This window comes from Kogia breviceps, chromosome 12, assembly GCF_026419965.1.
Source record: "Kogia breviceps isolate mKogBre1 chromosome 12, mKogBre1 haplotype 1, whole genome shotgun sequence".
Taxonomy (NCBI): domain Eukaryota; kingdom Metazoa; phylum Chordata; class Mammalia; order Artiodactyla; family Physeteridae; genus Kogia; species Kogia breviceps.
Window position 1 is genome coordinate 43,772,173 of NC_081321.1, and position 20,530 is coordinate 43,792,702.

At 48.9% G+C, this 20,530-nt stretch overlaps 1 protein-coding gene across 14 annotated transcripts; it reads left to right on the plus strand.

Moving 5' to 3' along the window:
• Nucleotides 1–621: 621 nt before the first annotated feature.
• Nucleotides 622–20,507, plus strand: DGKA (diacylglycerol kinase alpha). Of its 14 annotated transcripts, none has more exons than XM_067009466.1 (25): nucleotides 674–773; nucleotides 1,450–1,560; nucleotides 3,248–3,447; nucleotides 5,575–5,722; nucleotides 6,143–6,216; nucleotides 6,546–6,678; nucleotides 6,930–7,004; nucleotides 7,461–7,510; nucleotides 7,871–7,945; nucleotides 8,145–8,264; nucleotides 8,378–8,492; nucleotides 9,057–9,145; nucleotides 9,270–9,389; nucleotides 9,584–9,682; nucleotides 9,857–9,940; nucleotides 10,143–10,216; nucleotides 10,521–10,595; nucleotides 11,002–11,087; nucleotides 11,179–11,268; nucleotides 17,899–18,059; nucleotides 18,338–18,402; nucleotides 18,640–18,730; nucleotides 19,231–19,429; nucleotides 19,542–19,662; nucleotides 20,156–20,506. In XM_067009466.1, exons 3-25 carry the CDS (start codon nucleotides 3,328–3,330, stop codon nucleotides 20,304–20,306), a joined length of 2,415 nt encoding a protein of 804 aa, XP_066865567.1. In that variant the 5' UTR covers nucleotides 674–773; nucleotides 1,450–1,560; nucleotides 3,248–3,327; the 3' UTR covers nucleotides 20,307–20,506. The 14 variants fall into 14 exon arrangements, with proteins under 14 accessions (XP_058937457.1, XP_066865571.1, XP_066865569.1 ...); XM_067009464.1 differs by lacking the exon at nucleotides 3,248–3,447 and adding an exon at nucleotides 19,854–19,914 and having other exon boundaries at nucleotides 716–773; nucleotides 20,156–20,507; XM_067009465.1 differs by lacking the exon at nucleotides 674–773 and adding an exon at nucleotides 801–899 and having other exon boundaries at nucleotides 20,156–20,507.
• The last annotated feature ends 23 nt before the right edge of the window (nucleotides 20,508–20,530 follow it).

Sequence of the window (20,530 nt, forward strand, 5' to 3'; positions counted from 1 at the left end):
CTGAATCACAACCCCAGACTTAAGGGAAGAATCTGAGTCTTGAGAGAAGGAGGTGTCCTTAGCCTGGGGAAAACAAATCTGAGGCACCTGGGGTTTGGGTTTAACGGACGTGAGGAACCTGGAGGCAAAGGCGGGCAGATTCTCTCAAGTAGTGTCAAGAAGTGTGGAGCCCATGGTGACAGGGAGGTGTTTGGTCTTAGGATGTGCAGTCTGGAACTCTGGCCTTGCTCCTGCGGAACCTCCTGAGTGTGAATTCAATCCATGGTGGATGGATGGAAAGGAGTTGGGAAGGGAAGTCCCCTGCTGGCAGCAACTAGGAGAGGGTGAGAAGTTGGTTGGGTGGGCAACAGCAAAGCTGTCTCATCAGCGGCCCCGCCCCCTACCTTGGCCTTCCAGGATTGAGATGCGGGGAGAGGCTGTGAGTGATTGGAAAGAAGGGATTGGAAAGACAGAAACAGAGCTGTTACCGGGGCGGGAAGATGAGCTGCGTAGGAATGTGGAGAAAGTGGCACAGACCAGAGCCCTGGAGATAATCGGGGGAGGGAGGAATCGGGTGTGGTGAACTAGAAGTTTCCAGAGTTGGGGGCGCCCGGCGCCGGCGCCGGGCGCGGGCGCGGGCTGGCCTTCTGGGGTGGGGGGCGGGCAGCTGTGTCGTCAGGAGCGGGGCGGCCCCGCGGCGGCCGCGTCTGCCTGGCCCGTCCCCTCCAGCCCAGCTCCGGCTCCAGCTCCCGCGCCGGCGCTCCAGCTCCGACCGCGCGCCCTCCGCAGGCAAGGTAGAGACCCCGCGAGCCCCCTGCTGCCTTCCGCCCTCCCGCACCGGAGCAGGCCGGGAGGGGACGCCCCACGGGCTAGGGTAGGGCTGCCGGGCCGAGAAGGAGGAAGCGTGACAGCTGGAGCGGGTAACTAGAAGGGTTTGCGCCAGGAGCGGGGGGCAGCGGGAGGGCTGGCCCAGAACCCCGTAAGCAGTGTTTCCCCCAGACCTTGCCTTCCATCTGTCTCGATGACTCGGACAGATGCTGAAGCTGGCTCCTGGGGACCCGAGTCGGAGGAAAGTCCATTTTGGAACCCGCACAGCGCTGCACGGGTGAAGGGTTCTTGTTTGGCCTCCTGGTCCCCAACTTCCCACCCCTCTCCTTTCCACACCTGTCACCGGGAAGTTTCTGAAACTACCTGGGTCTGAATCCCACTTTTCACCCTTCAGTGGGGGAAATGAGCTTTACTGAGGAAGAAATGCAAATATTGCTGGGCATCTCCTCAACCTCTTAACCGTGTGAGCCCATATCCCCCAAGCGTGCCAACATCGTAACTTCCTCCTGTACTGCACAATGACACCCCCCCCCACACACACACAAACACCACCCCCTTAATCAGGCAACACTACCATCTGCGATGTTTGTGGAGGGAGGCTTAACAAATATTAAGTCTTCAAGCCAAATGATTCCCTCTCAGGGGCCACTGACTGGTAGCAGGGATGGGCAGGAAGGAAGAGACCCTCCCTCAGTCTTCAGAAACAGGAGGAGGATGCAAGCCCTGGTGTGGTTAAGGGATTCAGAAGTCCAGGTAATCAGGTCTGGGCCCTCAAAAGGGAGTGCCTGCCCCTTGGGGTTCTTTGCTGGGTCAGCCTGAGTGTTCTGGGGGCATAGCTGATTCTTGGGTAATGGTAAACCTACATGACTTGGAATGTGAGCAATGAATGTTGTGAAAAAGGAAACTTTAAATGTTAGCACTGGCTTTGGAAATCATAGTTATCTCTCAGTTACCAGCAATTTTAGTACTTAATGTTTAAAATAAGATCTAGAAGACCAGAGACACTAAGATTTAATGGAATGGATGAAGGACACTATGTCTAGAGTCTGGGTGTGACCCTGAGAGAGCGGCTCTCTATCTGGACCTCAGTTTCTTCCTGTGTAAAATAAGAGAGTTGGTGCCTCCCAGCTCTGAGGACGTTCTAGGATTCTCTGCCTCCAAGTCAACTTCTTACTTTCTCACCCCAAGTTGGTAGGAGCAGGCAGGGAAACCAGAGGAGGGAGGGGAAGGGTGAGTCACAAATATCTGGCAGGTTGGGCAGCAGACCCCACCCTCCCAGCCCTAGCCTTCGTCTGGACTAGCCCAGGTTACAGCCTCGGGGCTGGAATGGAGCAGGACAAAATTGAACTTGTTCCAGATTTTTAAGGCCCTGGACAACTGAAAAAAATCCCAGGAGCCTTTATGTCCAAGGTCCCAGCCCAGGGGTGTTCTTAGACCCTGATAGTCTAGTTTCTATAGCCACCTCCTCACCCTCCCAGAGGGAAAATGCAGGATCCTGATATTACATGCCTGTGCCTGAGACATGACACAAGTGGGAAGGTATACAACTTGGGCTTCACTGCTGCTGGGAGTCCCTAGAATTTATGCCATCCTGGGTCCAAGGCATCATTTTTCCTAATCTCCAGATATGTTTCTCTAGGTACCACCCTTGTATAATAATAACAACAATAATAATAATAGCTAATGTTTATTGAGTTCTTCCTCTGTGCCATGCAGTTTGGTAAGTATATTGCATGTATTACCTTATTTAACACACCCATGGTGACTGATTTCTCCAGGTAACCATTTTACTGATAAGAAAACAGGTTCAGGGAGATGAAATAACTCACCCAAGAGCTAGAATTCTTTTTTTTTTTTTGGCCACGCTGGGTGGCATGTGGAATCTTAGTTCCCTGACCAGTGATCGAACCCACGCCCCTTGCATTGGAAGCACGGAGTCTTAATTAACCAGTGGAATGCCAGCGAAGTTCCAAGAGCTAGAATTCTAATCCAAGCCTATCTAATTCAAAAGTCCATTCTTTTAACTTCTACTATATACTACATGTAAGACCGGGGGGGGGGGGGGGGGGGGGGGCTTGTGAAGACAGGCAAGACAGAAGTATTCTATCTTCTCTCCTGTTTATCTCTTGTTTGCTCTCTCCCTGTCACTTACTTTCTCTCTCAGATTCCATTTCCTAGAACCTTGGAACCACCTAAGAATCCCCAGGGGTAATCAGAGAGGCTAATTAAGCCTTACAGGAGCCATAAGACTATTATGTACTCATTAGATCTGTTGGCAGAAGAAGTTAGATTATAGTCATTGAAAGGGCCAGATGGGTGGAGTCTTTTCTCCACAATATTAGTGTCTCAGAACCCCCTTCTATTTTTTTTTTTTTTTTTTTTTTTTTTTTGCGGTACGCGGGCCTCTCACTGTTGTGGCCTCTCCCTTCGCGGAGCACAGGCTCCGGACGTGCAGGCCCAACGGCCGTGGGTCACGGGCCCAGCCGCTCTGCGGCATGTGGGATCTTCCCGGACCGGGGCATGAACCCGCATCCCCTGCATCGGCAGGCGGACTCGCAACCACTGCGCCACCAGGGAAGCCCAGAACCCCCTTCTAAGTGTTCCCAGAGAGCCTCCAGAACAGGAATGCTATACATGGAGGTGAGTGGCGGAGATGTCCCAAGGGCAGAGGTTACAGAGAAGTTTCTTGCACCATCAGAAAAGAAATTCTAGTATACCCTAACTGCCTCCTTAAGCCTGCCCCAACCACCCTAAATAAGTGGGCGGAGGGGAGACAGAAGGTCAGAGCCTTGGATGGAGTACCACAATAAGTGCTTTTTAACATCATTCATTCATTTAACAAATATTTATTTAGCACCTACTATATGTGCTCCACATTGTCTCATGTTCCCCTCACTGTCCAGATGGATACTCTGGCATCCCATTTAACCGCGTTTGGATTAAGAGTACCCATATATGACTCCCTACCTTTATACAACTATTTGTACAACAAATATGGAGCACTTATAACATGATGGGCATTAGGTATTGGGAATACAGTGGTGAATAAGACTGGTAAGTTCCTGCCCTGTGGAACTTACATTTTGGTAGGAAAAGACAAACAGTAAACAGAGAAGCAAATAAATGGGCAAGATATCTCCAGTTGTGATAGGTTCTATGAAGGAAACAAAGGAGGGTGCTACGCAAAGGAGTGGGGGGCTACCTTAGGACAGAATGATCAGGGAAGGTCTCTTGGAGGAGCTGACATTTCAGCTTAGGCAAGAAGTCAGCTCTGCCAAGAGTGGGGAAGGGTGGTCCAGGCAGACAGAGCAGTTAAGTCTCATGGCCCTGAGCAGGGAAGAACTTGGCATGCTTGAGGAACAGAAAGGAGGGCAGTGAGACTAGAAGGCAGTGTGTGAAGGGGAGAGTGGAACAAGAGGAGGTCAGAGAGGCGGTGGGGGAGGGGGTTGCACCACGAAGTTCTTGGGTTGGAGCCTTGGCTCCTCCACTTGTCACCTGCCTTGGGAAGTCCCAACCTCTTTGAGCTCCCGTTTCTTCATCTGTAGAATGGCTATACCAATAATGTCCTATCTCATAGAATTTGATTTTACTTGTTAATACAATAACTACCATTCCTTGTAGGACCTCTATATGCCAGGTGTTATACTAGGTACTTTTCATACATTATTTGACTTAATCCTCACAACTGTGAAAGATGGGTATCCTTCTGCCATTTTATAGCTGTACTTTGCCCAAGTTGCACAGTGGTAACACAGCTAAGAATGGAACCCAGATATGACTAACCCCAGTTTTGTTTGACTCCAAAGTGGTGTTGTACTATGCTAATGTAAAATATTGTTATTGCTGTTATTGAATACTCAAGGCAAGTTGCCCTCTGCAGCTTGGCCCCAGGGTCAGTTGGTCCCTGGGTCCCATAGCTGAAAGTTGGGGCTCCCTAAACACTGCTAACCTAAAAGGGTGGAAGGAAGGCTCCCGCACTCAGCACAACCCTCCTGGAGCTGAGAAGCCAGGCAGATGCTCAGAGCCTTCTTCCCCTACCTTCTCCCCAATCTCTCGTGCCTGGGTCCCGCCCTTCCCCAGTGGAGCGCTGCGGGACGCAGACGAGGCGGGGCCAGGGCTGGGGACCCGACTAGAGCTGGTTCTGTGTCGCGCGCGTCAGAAGCGCTAGAGGTCGTTGCGGGGCGTGGGTGGTTCTGGGAGTGGTAGCTGAGCGGGGCTGGGGACTCGGGCTGGAGGCGGAGCAAGATGGGGTCGTGGCCCGGGAGGCGTGCCGCCATCTCAGTGAGAACCACCGGAGGGCCTGGGCTGCGGGATGCGAAGAGAGATGGGACAGAGCGCAGGACCGGCAGAGACTGCAGAGATTGGGGGTGGAGGCAGAAAAGGTAGGAGCAGCTGAGGGACACACTCAGAGAGACGCGTATAGCCTGGGAAAGAGGGGTGGGGGGGCAGGGAGGTGAGGGATGGTCAGAGATGAATCAAGACAGACAGATTGGGGAAGAAATCAGGGAGCTGGAGAAGGATACAGAAATATTGGAGAGAAAGTCAGGGATGAGTCAGAGAAACGGAGACAGAGGACAGACTGTCAGGGAGAGATAGAGACACAGAGGAGAGGAACACAGGGAAAGGAAGAGATTTAGGGAGGAACTCAGAGACAAGAAAAGAACATAAATAGTAGTAGTAGGAGTGGAAAATGAACAGAGTATACAGAAGCAAAGAGACCCAGACAGCTGGCCAGTCCTGCCACATGCTCTTGTCATCTTCCTCCAGAGCCACCCTTGGAAGCAGAGTTCCAGGAGCCAGAAGTACTACTACCAAGCTGCCTTCGTGTCCATCCTTAAGAAAAAAAGAAAGATGGCCAAGGAGAGGGGCCTAATAAGCCCCAGTGATTTTGCCCAGCTGCAAAAATACATGGAATGTGAGTCTTCCTCTCAGTCATTCAGTCCTGGAGACCTTACCCTTAGACAATACCTCCTCCCCCTCCCTCCTCCCAGTTCCCCCTCTTTTCCCCAGTGGCCTTGAGACAGGATGCTCCTGACATATACCTGGCTGGGAGCAGATGGGGAGGGAAATAGGAAGATGACCGTGGTCTTAGCTCTCTACCCACCTTCTCTGAATCTTGACTGCCTGCACCAAATCTCAGAGAAGAGAGAGAAAGAGGGCAACCACTTTGGAGGATATGAAATGTTTTTCTCTCTGTACTTCTGTGTTTCTTCTTGGAATTTCTTTTTCATCTCACTGGAATCTTCTTTCCTGTTGGATGTCTGGGTGGGACTGTGGCAGAGGGCAGGGAGAGCTGAACCAGACTAATGCTCTCTTCACTCTCTTCACATCCTAGACTCCACCAGAAAGGTCAGTGATGTCCTAAAGCTCTTTGAGGATGGTGAAATGGCTGAATATCTCCAAGGAAACGTGAGTGGCAGCTGGGAAATCCTCTCCTTCACCAACTCCTCCCACCTTTGTTTTTGCTACTTCATTGGGATGCCCAACTTCCAGGGATTATTCTGGGCCCAACTCTTGCTATCCTCTCTCCAGATTCCCCAGCATCCATTGTTACCGCAACTATTGCTTTAGAACAAAACAAGAGATTCTAGTAACTCAGGACTTAGCCCAATAAACCATACTCCTGCCTTGGATGCTTCTCAACTCTGCACTTATTGTCACTGTCCCCACCACTCCCAATTCAGTCCACAACTCCCATCCTGCAGATCTCCCCAGGGTAATGCTTGCTCTCATCATAGGCCATTGGGTACGAGGGATTCCAGCAGTTCCTGAAAATCTATCTGGAAGTGGATAATGTTCCCAGTCCCCTAAGCCTGGCACTGTTTCAATCCTTCCAGACTAGTTACTGCTTAGAAGAGACTGTAAAAGAAGGTATGGTCATGTAGGTGGGACTGGGCTGGACCTCCTGAAGAAAAGGCAAATTAAGTGTGGGTTTTGGGGTGAGAGTTGAATTGAGACACATGTTGGGGGCAGGGTGGTGGGAGGGAGAGGGAGAGGGTAGCCAGGCTTGCCTAGGAGCCAGAGGGAGGAAAGTTAAAGGGAAGAGTTGGAACAAAGGAAAAAGAGAAGAGCCAGACTGGAGGGAGCCCCAACCTCAGATCTGCTGTACTTTCTGTAACCAGATGTGGTGTGTCTCAGTGATGTCTCCTGCTATTTTTCCCTTCTGGAGGGTGGCCGGCCAGAAGACAAGCTAGAGTGTGAGTTACCATTCTGGACTGGGAGAGGGAAAGAAAAGTGAAGGGAGAGAGGGTATTCCCCAGCCCTCCTTCCCTCATTTTTTCAGGATTCCTAAAGGCTGACAGGCCAGACAAAGGTGGGGCCAGAGAATGGACCCATTTCCTCTGTTTCCCCAGACTCCTTATACCTAACGCCATCCACCATAGTCACCCTAGTTCCCACGTCTTGTATATTTTCATGTGGGGGACCCGGGACGGGATGTGGGAGATGTGTACTGTCTCACCTATCAGGTTCACCAAGGGTGGAATCCAGACCTGTTTCCCCTCCCTTTTTGTCTCCCATCTCAGTCCCAGCCCCAAGTCCTGAGCTCTTCATCCAAAAAGTGTCTCCTTATCTCTTTGTTTCCCCTGTATTCTGTTATGGATTCTTTGGGTATCCCTCACAAACTGACCCTGGCCCCCTAAAACACCCCACAGTCACCTTCAAGCTGTACGACACGGACGGAAATGGGATCCTGGACAGCTCAGTGAGTTGGGGGACCTGTGTGCTGGACAAGGGAATATGTGTCCATTTGTCTGTGCCTCCCTGTCCCGACTCTTCCAGGATCTTAAGAAGTAGAGGAAGCTAGAGGGAGAAGCTGAGTCCTCTAGGACTAAATCTGGGAGTAGGTCCCAAGCTCTTGACCCCTAAAAGAGGATGCTGGAGACATGACTTGGGGGCTCCCTTGCAAACACAGACACATAGACATTCATTTACTTGGCAGAGACACCTGAGAATGAGAGGGGGGTCTGTGGGTGGAACTCAGGAACCCTGATTTCTAGAGGAGGGTTTGGATGGTGGTAGTGAGGCAGGATATGGCTGTGGTTCTTACCCTCTCGGCCCTCAGGAAGTGGACAAAATCATCATACAGATGATGCGAGTGGCTGAATACCTGGATTGGGAGGTGTCTGAGCTGAGGCCGGTAAGGCAATTCTTCCTGCATGTCCCTTGTTGTACCTGGTCCCTAGTGAAACCTTCATCTACCTCACCCCATCTCTGACAGGCAGCCTGGTGCCCTTGGCTAGGATGGCTAGGCTGGCTGTCCTAGGGGGCAGTGGAGAAGTGTCAGATCTGAGGGGTTCCTCACACCAGAAGTCCACCTCCCCACATTCTCTGCTCAGATTCTTCAGGAGATGATGAAAGAGATTGACTATGATGGCAGTGGCTCTGTCTCCCTAGCTGAGTGGCTGCGGGCTGGGGCCACCACCGTGCCACTGCTAGTGCTACTGGGTCTGGAGATGGTGAGTAGGAGAGACTTGTGAGGATGGGCAAAACAGTTGCCTTGGGTTGTACTTGCCAGAGGTTGGCACTCTAAGGGCTTAGACATTCCCCAGCATCTGCTGTGCCCTCCCAGACCCTGAAGGACAATGGGCAGCACATGTGGAGACCCAAGAGGTTCCCCCGACCAGTCTACTGCAACCTGTGCGAGTCGAGCATTGGTCTTGGCAAACAGGGGCTGAGCTGTAACCGTGAGTGATGGGGCCTGGGAATGTGGGAACAGAGGGGCAGCCCAGCTATCTGTGGGAACACGGCGCTCTGAACTTAGAGAGACCTGGCTTTGAATCCTGGGCTCTTCCAGTGACTGGTTATGTGACCTTGGGAAAGCCACATAACTTCTTTAAGTCTTAGTTTCTTCAACTGAGAATGAGATAATTGTGAGCATTAAATAAGTTGATGCAAGAAAAGCGCTTCATGTAGTGCATGTACATACTATCAAGTCTGCAATAAAAATTAGCTATTATTATTGTTGTTGTTATATCTGGGCCTCCTTTACATCATCCAGCTCAGTTCCTGACACATGAATGGAGTGGGGTTGGGCATGCAGTAGCAATTGCTCTTTTAGGGGGAAGAGTGAGCAAAAGGCACAGGTCTTGGAGGTGAGCCCCCAGCCCAAACTTGAGTTCTGTACCACACCCTCACAGCAAGGGGTTATATGCCATGTTTCAGTGAGTGATGCTATCTCACCTCCAGGTAAGGGAGAAGTAGGGGGAGGGGCTGCAGCTAAGCCTGTTACCTTCTTCACTCTTGCCCAGTCTGTAAATACGTCGTTCACGACCAGTGTGCCATGAAGGCCCAGCCCTGTGAAGTCAGCACCTATGCCAAGTCTCGGAAGGACATTGGTGTAAGTGACCCCACGCCCACCGGATCACCACCTGCATCCTGGCTCTTGGCCCATTGCTGCCCTCAGGCCTTGCCCGAGTCCCTGCTCAGACCCTCTCAGACAGGAGTTTGCCTTTCTCCCCAAGGTCCAATCACATGTGTGGGTGCGAGGAGGCTGTGAATCCGGTCGCTGCGACCGCTGTCAGAAAAAGATCCGGATCTACCACAGTCTGGTTGGGCTGCATTGTGTGTGGTGCCACCTAGAGGTCAGTCCGGGAGCTATCCCTCCAGCCGTGCTTTGGGCCCCTCCCTAAGCTGCCCTCTCCGCCGGCCCACCCGGCACATCTCCCTTACAGCCTTGGTTGCCCGACTCCCAAGGGCTCTCTTTCAGTAGCAGACCCCAAGCTGAGAGGTGATGGGGTTCCCTTCACAATCTCTCCGTGCCTGCCTTGTCTTTCAGATCCATGACGACTGCCTGCCAGCCATGGGCCATGAGTGTGACTGTGGGCTGCTCCGCGATCACATCCTGCGTCCATCTTCCATCTATCCCAGCGTCCTTGTGAGACCCCTGGACAGCGGCTGGGAGGGGACAGGAGTGCTTCCCCAATTCACACACGCACACAATGCCATTTAGAGCAGAGAGCCTATATTTTTAGGATTCAAGTCAGACTCTCATCTGTTTATGGATTCACACAATCCAGTTTTCCTTCCTTCTGCCTCCTTCCCTTCCTAGGCCTCTGGACAGGAGCGTAAAATTAGCAAAACAAACCAGAAGACCGTGGATGATTTAAATTTGAGCACCTCTGAGGCACTGCGGGTACAGGGCTGAGAGGCTTGGGCTTCATGGTGGGGACCTCATGGGAGGGAATGAAGTGGGAAACCTGGGGACTGGTTCCTGCTCCCTGGGGGAGGGGAAAGCCACCTGGGGGGAATGCCAGCCCTCTGCTCCTGTCTCTGGGGCCCATCTTAACTCTGACAAAATCCTGCTTTCCTTATCCTGTTTTCTTCCCTCAATGCAGATTGACCCTGTTTCTAACACCCACCCACTTCTGGTCTTTGTCAACCCCAAGAGTGGTGGGAAGCAAGGGGAGAGGTGAGAAGAGCTCTACTAGGTCTTGTAAAATAGAGAGGGAAGATGGACAGAGGTTGGGAATCTGTGTGTATGCAGGGGACATACCTTGAGGACATCAAGAGAGTGGAGTACAGGGACTTCCCTGATGGTCCCATGGTTAGGACTCCATGCTTCCACTGCAGGGGGCAGGGGTTCCATCCCTGGTGGGGAAACTAAGATCCTGCATGCTGCGTGGCACAGCCAAAAAAAAAAAAGAGAGAGAGAGAGTGGAGTACAGAATATCCATGCCATGCCCTGCCATGAGCTTTCCTTTTTCCCCACACAGGGTACTTTGGAAATTCCAGTATCTACTAAACCCTCGACAGGTGTTCAACCTCCGAAAGGATGGTCCCGAGCCAGGGTGAGTATAGGGGCTGTATCGCAGGGTTTGTGTGTGTGTGCCTATCTGTGTATGTTGGAAGAGAGCAGGAAAGAGTACCTGTTGGGAGGGGAGGGCCAGGGGAAGCCCAAGAAACCAGACTTCAGAATGCTGCTTTTGCTGGGTATCCCTACCTCTGAATTCTCTAGCTCATCTCTGTTCTGCTCTCAAAGAATGGAGATACCAATTTCTCCCTCACCACTAAGGAGTGGCTACAAGATTTCCCCATTGTACTTTTTCTCTACCCTTAATAGAAACAAGTCGTTTGACAAAGGGGAAGGGTGTTATAAGGAATGAGAGACAAGAAGTACTTACTCTGCCTGTCCAAGAGTTGGGTAGCCTCAGTCCAGTTATCCTTGCTCATCTTCTCTCTCACCTTTCGTCTCAGGCTCAGATTCTTCAGAGATGTTCCTGATTACCGGATTTTGGTGTGTGGCGGAGATGGCACAGTAGGCTGGATTCTAGAGACCATTGGTCAGTGCAGGGAGTGGCTCCAGGCTGGACTCAGGGGCAGTGGCCTTCCAGAGCTAACTCCCTTCATCCATCTCCTTACCTGCCTCCACAGACAAAGCCAACTTGCCTGTTGTGCCTCCTGTTGCTGTGTTGCCCCTGGGCACTGGAAATGATTTGGCTCGTTGCCTCAGATGGGGAGGAGGTAAGTGGTTAGAAATTGTTTTCCTGGGGAATGGGGGAGTTGGGTAGGTAGGGGAAGGCACACAGAGAAGGCATTTAGGCATCTGGTGAAGAAAAAGCCTTGGTGGAAAAGAGAGGCACAGATAGGTGGGTCCCAAAGTGGATTGTCCCAAAGGAAAAGAGCTCTGGAAGAAGCAAAAACCTGAAGGGTCAAGGATGACAGTCTGAACCTAGAAGGGTCAAGGGTGACAGTCCTCTTCCCTATAAACCTAAAAATATCCTTCTGTTTCTCCCAAGTCTTAAGGCTCAGAATCAAAGAATATGGGGGTAGAGAGGATAATGTGGGAAGAAGGAAGGTTGTATAAGAGCTAAGCCAGATGCTGAGTGATGGAGCTAGCAGGGAGCTTGGCCATGATTCATTCATTTATTCAACCAGTTACAGTTGACACTTGAACAGCATGGTCTTGAACTGTGCCGGTCCACTTATTGAGGATATTTTTCAGTAGTAAATGCTACAGGACTACACAGTCCATGGTTGGTTGAATCCGAAGATGTGGAGAAACAGTGGATATGGAGGGCCAGCTATAAGTTATACACAGATTAACCCCCACGTTATTCAAGGGTCAGCTGTAATCAGGGGTCATTCATTCATTCATAATTTTTCCCATGTCTATTTCAACAGTCTCCTAGCTGCTCTCCCATTTCTAGTCTCTTTTTCCCTTCAAAGAGAAAGTTTGAGAGATGTAATTGGTAGATAAAGAGGTCAGTGTGGGGCAGATTGAAATTGTCCTGGAATTGAGGAAGTTGTCTTGGAATTGAGTCTCTTGGATTCAGAGTCCAGCTCTGAGATCTTACAGGAGATTATAGAATAGGAGGCTGCTAAGGAGAGCAAAAAGTATTCTAGGTGGAAGAAGTTGTGTAAGGCCAGAGGAGTCACCAAACAACATGGTGGTGCATTTTGGAAAGCGAGTCGTTCATTGTGACTGGGTCATAGGGTGCACAGTGGGCAATGAGAAGAGGGAGGACTGAATTGAGCAGGGTCCAGAAAATGGAGGGCCATGAATGCTGTGGTGAGGAGTTTTTAACTTCATCCTGCCAGAGTTTGAAAACTGACAGCCCACAGAAATGATGTGTAGTATTTTGTATTGTTTGTCTTGCAGTGTTTTGAATTTTTTTGACCTTGGTTATTTCTGAGAAGTGGGTCATGTATCCTTCAATTCACCACAATCCTCTTACCTCCCTGCCACTCATTCACTTTACATTTCTAGCCTCTGAGGCATTTGAATGTGCAATCCCTGAACCATGGGGAGCTCTGGAACTCATGAAAGATGTAACTAAAAGAAAAAATAGGTGTGTGTGTGTGTATGTGTGTGTGTGTGTGTGTGTGTGTGTATATGTGTATATATATATATATAAATTATAGTTTGTATAGAATAAAAATTACTTTTTATATAAAATATTATTCCAGAAAGGAGAAATATCTCTGCATAATATAATTTAAATCTTGTATGTAAACATATGACCATTTGGAGGGGGAGGCATGCTTAAATCCTCAACATCTGACATTGTTTTCATTAACAGTATTAGACACTTTGAAATCATGAACTTTGAGTCTTCGTTTTGTGTTTTGCAAATGAGACTCTCATAGCAGTTTCTGCGAATTCCATCTGAATCATGAAAATAATGATATAAATATAGCACTAATGAAAACTTGTGTTGATATTGAAAAAAATCCTAAGATTCAAAGGGGGATTGATGGAAGGAATACCACTGTGGGAGCTCTGTGGAGGATGCATTGGAGGAAGAAGGCAGGACCTCGATTGCAATAGTCTAGTCAAGAGATGATGAGCACAAAAGCAAAGGCACCACCAGTGGAGTCATGGGGTAGAAGCCACAATACTTGGTAACTAATGGATTGTGGAGGAAGAGGTAAAGACAAGTCTAAGACATTTTCTAGGTTTGTGGACTGAGCAGATGGGGATACCATTTATTAAAATAGGGAACATAGGGCTTCCCTGTTGGCATAGTGGTTGAGAATCTGCCTGCCAATGCAGGGGACACGGGTTCGATCCCTGATCCAGGAAGATCCCACATGCTGCAGAGCAACTAAGCCCGTTCACCACAACTACAGAGCCTGCGCTCTAGAGCCAGTGAGACACAACTACTGAGCCCGCATGCCACAACTACTGAAGCCTGCGGGCCTAGAGCCCATGCTCCGCAACAAGAAATGCCACTGCAATGAGAAGCCAACGCACTGCAACAAAGAGTAGCCCTCACTTGCCACAGCTAGAGAAAGCCTGCATGCAGCAACGAAGACCCAACTCAGCCAAAAATAAATAAATTAAATAAATAAATTTTTTTAAAAATAGGGAATATAGGAGGAGGACCAAGATTCGGTTTTGGATTTATTGAGTTAAGGTATCAGTGGAGCACCTAGGTGGAGATGTGTGGTGGGTAGTCAGAAATTGATGTTAGGAATTTAGGAGAGAAGTCAGGGCTGAAGATATGTGTTTGAGAGTCAACTCCTAGGAGGTAATTGACATCCTCAGAGTAGATGAGTTACCCAGGGAAAGAGGTAAGAAGAGAAAGTGGATAAGGACAGCCAGATCCTGGTAAACACCCTATTTAAGGGTTGAACAGAAGAAGATGAATTTTTTAAAATAAATTTATTTATTTTTATTTTTGGCTGCGTTGGGTCTGTTGCTGCACGCAGGCTTTCTCTAGTTGCGCTGAGCGGGGGCTACTCTTTGTTGTGGTGCACGGGCTTCTCATAGTAGTGGCTTCTCTTGTTGCAGAGCACGTGCTCTAGGCACGTGGGCTTCAGTAGTTGTGGCACACGGGCTCAGTAGTTGTGGCTCGCGGCCTCTAGAGTGCAGGCTCAGTAGTTGTGGCTCATGGGCTTAGTTGCTCTGCGGCATGTGGGATCTTCCCGGACCAGGGATCGAACCCGTGTCTCCTGCATTGGCAGGCAGATCCTTAACCAATGCACCACCAGGGAAGCCCAAAGATGAATTATTAAAGGAGTCTGTATTAGTGTCCTCTTGCTGCTGTAACAAATCTCCATAGTGCCTTAAAACAACACGAATGTATTATCTTAACAATTCTTGAGGGCACAAATCCACAATCGTTTCCACTGCGCGAAAATCAAGATGTTGGCAGGGCTGTATTTTTTCTAGAGGCTCTAGGGGAGAATCCCTTGCCTTGTCTTTTCCAGTTTCTAGAGGCTGCCTGCATTCCTTGGCTCACATCCCCCTCTTCCAACCAGCAATGTTATCCTTCCAAGCTCTGCTGCCATTGTCAAATCTCCTTCCATGACTCTTCTTTCTTGTAGCCTTCTTTCACTTATTAGGAGCCCTGTGATTACATAGGGCCCAGCCAGATAATCCAGGATAATCTCCTCATCTTAAAATCCTTAATTTAATCACACCTGCAAAGTCACTTTTGCTATTTAAAGCAACATATGCACAGATTCTGGAGATTAGGTTGTGGTTTGCTTACCACAGAGACTAAGAAAAATCAGAACAGGTCCTCTGTAAATTTAGTGGTATTTTAGAGGCTGAGTGAGGAGTTTCATGTGTTAAAATGAGAGCTAAAGATATACTATTGGTTTTGGCAGGAATCACTGGCAGTCTTTGCCAAAAGAGTTTCAGCAGGGTGGTATGGAGAAAGGCAAATTATAGTGGGTTGAACCATTGATAGAATGTGAGGAAGTGAAGAATTTTTTTTTTCTTTTCTTTTTTTTTTTGCTGCACCACGCGGAATGTGGGATTTTAGTTCCCCAGCCAGGAATTGAATCTGTGCCCCCTGCAGTGGAAGCGTGGACTCTTAACCACTGGACCTCCAGGGAATTCCCTAACTAGTCCCATATTGATAGACATTTGGGTAGCATTCAGTTTTTTATTACACACCATACTGCAGTCTATCTGTGCACACAGATGTGAGAATTTCTCTAGAAGAGATTTCTAGGAGTGGAATTGCTGGCTCAAAGAGTATAAACATTTTACTAGTTATTTTATTTTTAAAAAATTACACAAGTAATGCATCAGTACATTTTCACTGTGAAAGGTTTTAAAATGTAAAATGTGTGTGTCTTCACATACAGGTTTCCTCTTCCCTATCCCCTCACCAAATTCCACGTTCCTCCCCAGAGATAACTACTCTTTCCTATTTGCACTCATTTTTCTGTTTTCACACACACACATAACTTTTTTTTTTTTTTTTTTTTTTGTGTGGTACGCGGGCCTCTCACTGCTGTGGCCTCCCCCGCTGCAGAGCACAGTCTCCGGATGCGCAGGCCCAGCGGCCATGGCTCATGGGCCCAGCCGCTCCGCGGCATGTGGGATCCTCCCGGACCGGGGCACGAACCCGTGTCCCCTGCATCAGCAGGCGGACCCTCAACCACTGCGCCACCAGGGAAGCCCCACATAACTTTTAAACAAACATAAATGGGATCATACTACACACATCGTCCTGGGTCTTCTTTTTTCATTGAATATGTCTTGGAGAACTTTCCATGATACTACATAGAGATTTCATTCTGATTTCAATAGCTGCACGTTATTTCATAGCATGGATTTGCCATAATTTATATAACCTTCCCCTCCTGGTGGACATTTAGATTGTTTCCAGTTTTTCGCTGTTTTACAGAGTACCTCAGCAAAAATCCTTATACATCCATCTCTGTGGATTTTTGTTTCTGTAGGAGAAATTCCTATAAGTGGAATTGCTGTGTCAGAGAATATGTTTTGATAATATTTGATAACATTTTGGTAAAAGTTGCCACATTGTCTTCCAAAAATGAAATACCAATTTATGCTCCAACTAACAGCAAATGAGAGTGCCAGTTTATTCATAATCCCATTAGCGTTTGGTTTTCTCAGTCTCTTCATAGTTCGTCAATCTGATAGGCACAAAAAATTAACTAATTTACAATTTTAATTTACAATTCTTTTAACTATTAGTAGTATTGAGCATCTTTAATACAAATATTGGCCATTTGTATTTCTTCTGTGATTGGCTTGAGTTATTTGCCCATTTTTCTACTGACTTAAAAAAAAATATTTATTTATTTATTTGGCTGCCTCCAGTCTTCGTTGCGGCCCGTGGGATCTTTCCTTTCAGCGCTCGTTGCAGCGCACGGGCTTCTCTCTAGTTGTGGTGTGCGGGTTTTCTCTCTCTTGCTGTGGTGCATGGGTTCCAGAGCACATGGGCTCTGTAGTTGAGGCACACGAGCTCAGTAGCTGTGCGCGGGCTTAGTTGCCCCGTGGAATGTGGGATCTTAGTTCCCAGACCAGAGATTGAACCCGTGTCCTCTGCATTGGAAGGCGGATTCTTTACCACTGGACCACCAGGGAAGTCCCTAATATTTTTTTTAATGTTAATATTATTTTTTTATTAAATTTATTTATTTTTGGCTGTGTTGGGTCTTTGTTGCTGCATGCGTGCTTTCTCTAGTTGTGGCAAGCAGGGGCCACTCTTCATTGCGGTACGCGGGCTTCTCATTGTGGTGGCTTCTCTTGTTGCAGAGCACAGGCTTTAGGTGCATGTGCTTCAGTAGTTGTGGCGCATGAGCTCAGCAGTTGTGGCTCATGGGCTAAGAGCGCAGGCTCAATAGTTGTGGTGCACGGGCTTAGTTGCTCCGCGGCATGTGGGATCTTCCTGGACCAGGGCTCGAACCCGTGCCCCTGTATTGGCAGGAGAATTCTAAACCACTGTGCCACCAGGGAAGTCCCCCTGACTTTTTAAATATAGTGATTTGTAAGCACTTTTTGAATGTTGGAGAAGTTAGCCTGTTATGTGTGCTGCAGATATTTTTTCCCAGTTTGTCTTTTGTCTTTTTTTTAAGGTGTGTGTTTATTTAACTGTATAGAAGTTGTTTGTTTGCTTGGTTAGGTCTTTTTATTTATTTTTTTGTCAGAACTATTTCTGTTTATTTTGTGGCAATTTTGAAAATTCCAAATATATTTGCTTTACTTCTGTTTGATTTCACAAGTTTTTAATTTTCATATAATTGTATTTATCAGTCTTTTTCTTGTTTGGCTCTGAGTTTTGTACTATGCTTTAATGTAAGGGGTGACTTCTGCATCCAGTACCATTTACTGAATAATCTATCTTTCCCCATTTATTTAAAATGTCATGATATACTAAATTCCCATATATACTCGAGTCTATTTCTGGGCACTCTGTTCTTTACTATTGAACTTTTTATTCCAGTCACTGTGCCAGTTATTACCCTGTTTTGATACCGTTGCTTTATACTGTGTTCTATCTGGTAGAATGGGGAGAGGAAGCATCAGAGAAAGAGAGAGATTATTCCCATTCATCACTTATCTTTTTCAGCACTTTTCATTTTCCTGGCTATTTTCTTTACTCTTCCAAATGAACTTTGGCGTTATTGTTAGATGCGCACACACATTGGGAACTTTCACCCTCCATGGCAGTGACAGTGTGGAGAAAAGGGTCAGTAAGAGTCTGACCTTAAGATTGGTCCATGGGAGCCGTGACTGAACACCCTACCCTTTCACTGCTTAGGGCTCAGAGGATCTGCAGAACCAGGTCAGAGGATCCCTGGGAATCTGTGGATCTGGGAGCTGAGAGGAGGTCCATCTGGGACCCGGGGTTCAGTGCTAACCTGTCTTCATACCATCCTTAGGGTATGAGGGACAGAATCTGGGGAAGATCCTCAAGGATTTAGAGACGAGTAAGGTGGTACACATGGATCGATGGTCTGTGGAGGTGATACCCCAACAAACTGAAGAAAAGAGTGACCCAGTTCCCTTTCAAATCATCAATAACTACTTCTCCATTGGTGTGGTCAGTGGAATGGGGCATGGGGGGGACGGGAGGAAGTCGGGGTTAAGCAGGCAGAGGCTGGAGGAGGGCAGAAAAGGAAGGTAGAGGGTAAAGGAGCTGTGACGCAGGGAAATCAGGAGTGAGCACAGTGGTGGTGTGAGTTGCAAGAAAAGAATGTGGGACGAAAGAAAAAAAAAAAAGAATGTGGGACGTATCACTCCCAAACTGGAGAGTTAGAGAGAGGGTTCTGTGCTGAGGAACGAGGCGGCCTCTGATCTCATATGCCCTGGACTCCTCAGGATGCCTCTATTGCTCACCGATTTCACATCATGCGGGAGAAATATCCTGAGAAGTTCAACAGCAGGTGAGGGAAAGGGGGCGGGTGTGGGCATACACAGTGGCAGGGACCACATGGTGGCCAAGTTTGACTCAGTGCTTGGACGGGCAGTGACACTTCTAGGAAGCCCCTCAACCAAGCTTCCCTGTTCCCCACGGGACTGCAGTTGGGAGGTGGATGCCCTTCCCTGTCATTTAGCCTACCCCTGCCAGCACTGTGTAATTTGTCCCCTCCCTCCTGGGCCTGGTGTTGGGGCCGACACAGAATGAAGAACAAGCTATGGTACTTCGAATTTGCCACTTCTGAATCCATCTTCTCAACGTGCAAAAAGCTGGAGGAATCTTTGACAGTTGAGGTGGGTGTGATGAGAGCCAACCCCACATCCTTTTTAGCCCCTTATATCTTAATTTTTCCCTCCATAGGAGCCCTCAGGAACTTCTCATATTCTTGAACCTATACTTTGACCTCCCCGCTCTCTAACCCCGATTTCCCAAGTTCTTAAGATACACCAGTCCTGGGCTTCCCTGGTGGCACAGTGGTTGAGAATCCACCTGCCGATGCAGGGGTCACGGGTTCGTGCCCCGGTCCGGGAAGATCCCACATGCCGCAGAGCGGCTGGGCCCGTGAGCCATGGCCGCTGAGCCTGCGCGTCCGGAGCCTGTGCTCTGCAATGGGAGAGGCCACAACAGTGAGAGGCCCGCGTAATGCAAAACAAAAAAAAAAAAGATACACCAGTCCCTACTTCCCTCCACCTCTTGCAAACCTCCAAATCCTAGTCTTCCCAGTGTGTTATCTGGTGGAGGGAGCGGTCACGTCCATTGCGTGGGGCAAGGATCTGTGCTCTCCTCCCCTCAGATCTGTGGGAAACCACTGGATCTGAGCAACCTGTCCCTAGAAGGCATCGCAGTGCTGAACATCCCGAGCACACATGGTGGCTCCAATCTCTGGGGTGACACCAAGAGACCGCACAGCGATATCCATGGGATCAACCAGGCCTTAGGTGCTACAGCCAAAGTGATCACCGACCCTGATATCCTGAAAACCTGTGTACCAGGTAAGAGGAGCAGCCTTGGGAGCTGAGTGGGGGAGACTAAGGAGAAGGTGTGACTCTCTTTGGAGGAACCCTGCTTCTACACAACCTGTCTCCCTACTTCCCACCCCCCCAGACCTAAGCGACAAGCGGCTGGAAGTAGTAGGGCTGGAGGGAGCAATTGAGATGGGCCAGATCTATACCAAGCTCAAGAGTGCTGGACATCGGCTAGCCAAGTGTTCTGAGATCACCTTCCAGTAAGGAAAACTCAAGCTGGGGGCTCTGAGGGAAGGAGTGGGACCAGGAAAGCAGAAGGGTATGGGAATGGTGGGGAGGGACTGTACCAGAGCTTCCTCAGTAACAAAGAGTCTCAAGGCCAACCTAAGAACAGAGTTTTGGTAGTCGGTTGATAAAGAAACTGCCACCAATCTGCCTTGACCTCACACAGCACCACAAAAACCCTCCCCATGCAAATTGATGGAGAACCCTGGATGCAGACACCCTGTACAGTGAGTATTGCCATGGATCCTAATTTCCATTCCACAGCTTCTTTACTTCCTGCTGAGGCCTCAAGTTGCCCTGTGCACCCTTCCTCCCAAATCCTGATTTCTCAGCCCCTGGCCTTCCTACCATGGCCTCTCTAGGACCCTGGCAACCCACCCCGAACCCTACAGATTTTCCCCCAAATCTCTGCTGCTCCAGCCCCAAGGCACTAGGTCTTATCTCTGAATGCACCTCCTTCCCTTCCAGATCAAGATTACCCACAGGAACCAGATGCCCATGCTCGTGGGCCCACCCCCCCGCTCCTCCAATTTCTTTGGCTTCTTATGCTGAAGGGGGACATCTCAGCCTCCAAGCCAGCCTTGAACCCACCTCCTTGTCCCTGGACTCTACTCCCTAGGCTCTGTACATTGCTGCCAAACCCTCCTGCCAGCTCAAGGGAGTGTTCCTTCACTTTCACAGTATTTATTATCCTGCACCACCTCCACTATTCCCCATGCACATGCGCACACACACACACACACACACACACGTCACAAACAATACATTGAAAGTGCCTCATCTGAATAAAATGATTTTTTTTCCCACTGGGATATCTGTTAAGTAAGTGGTACACTTCCTTCC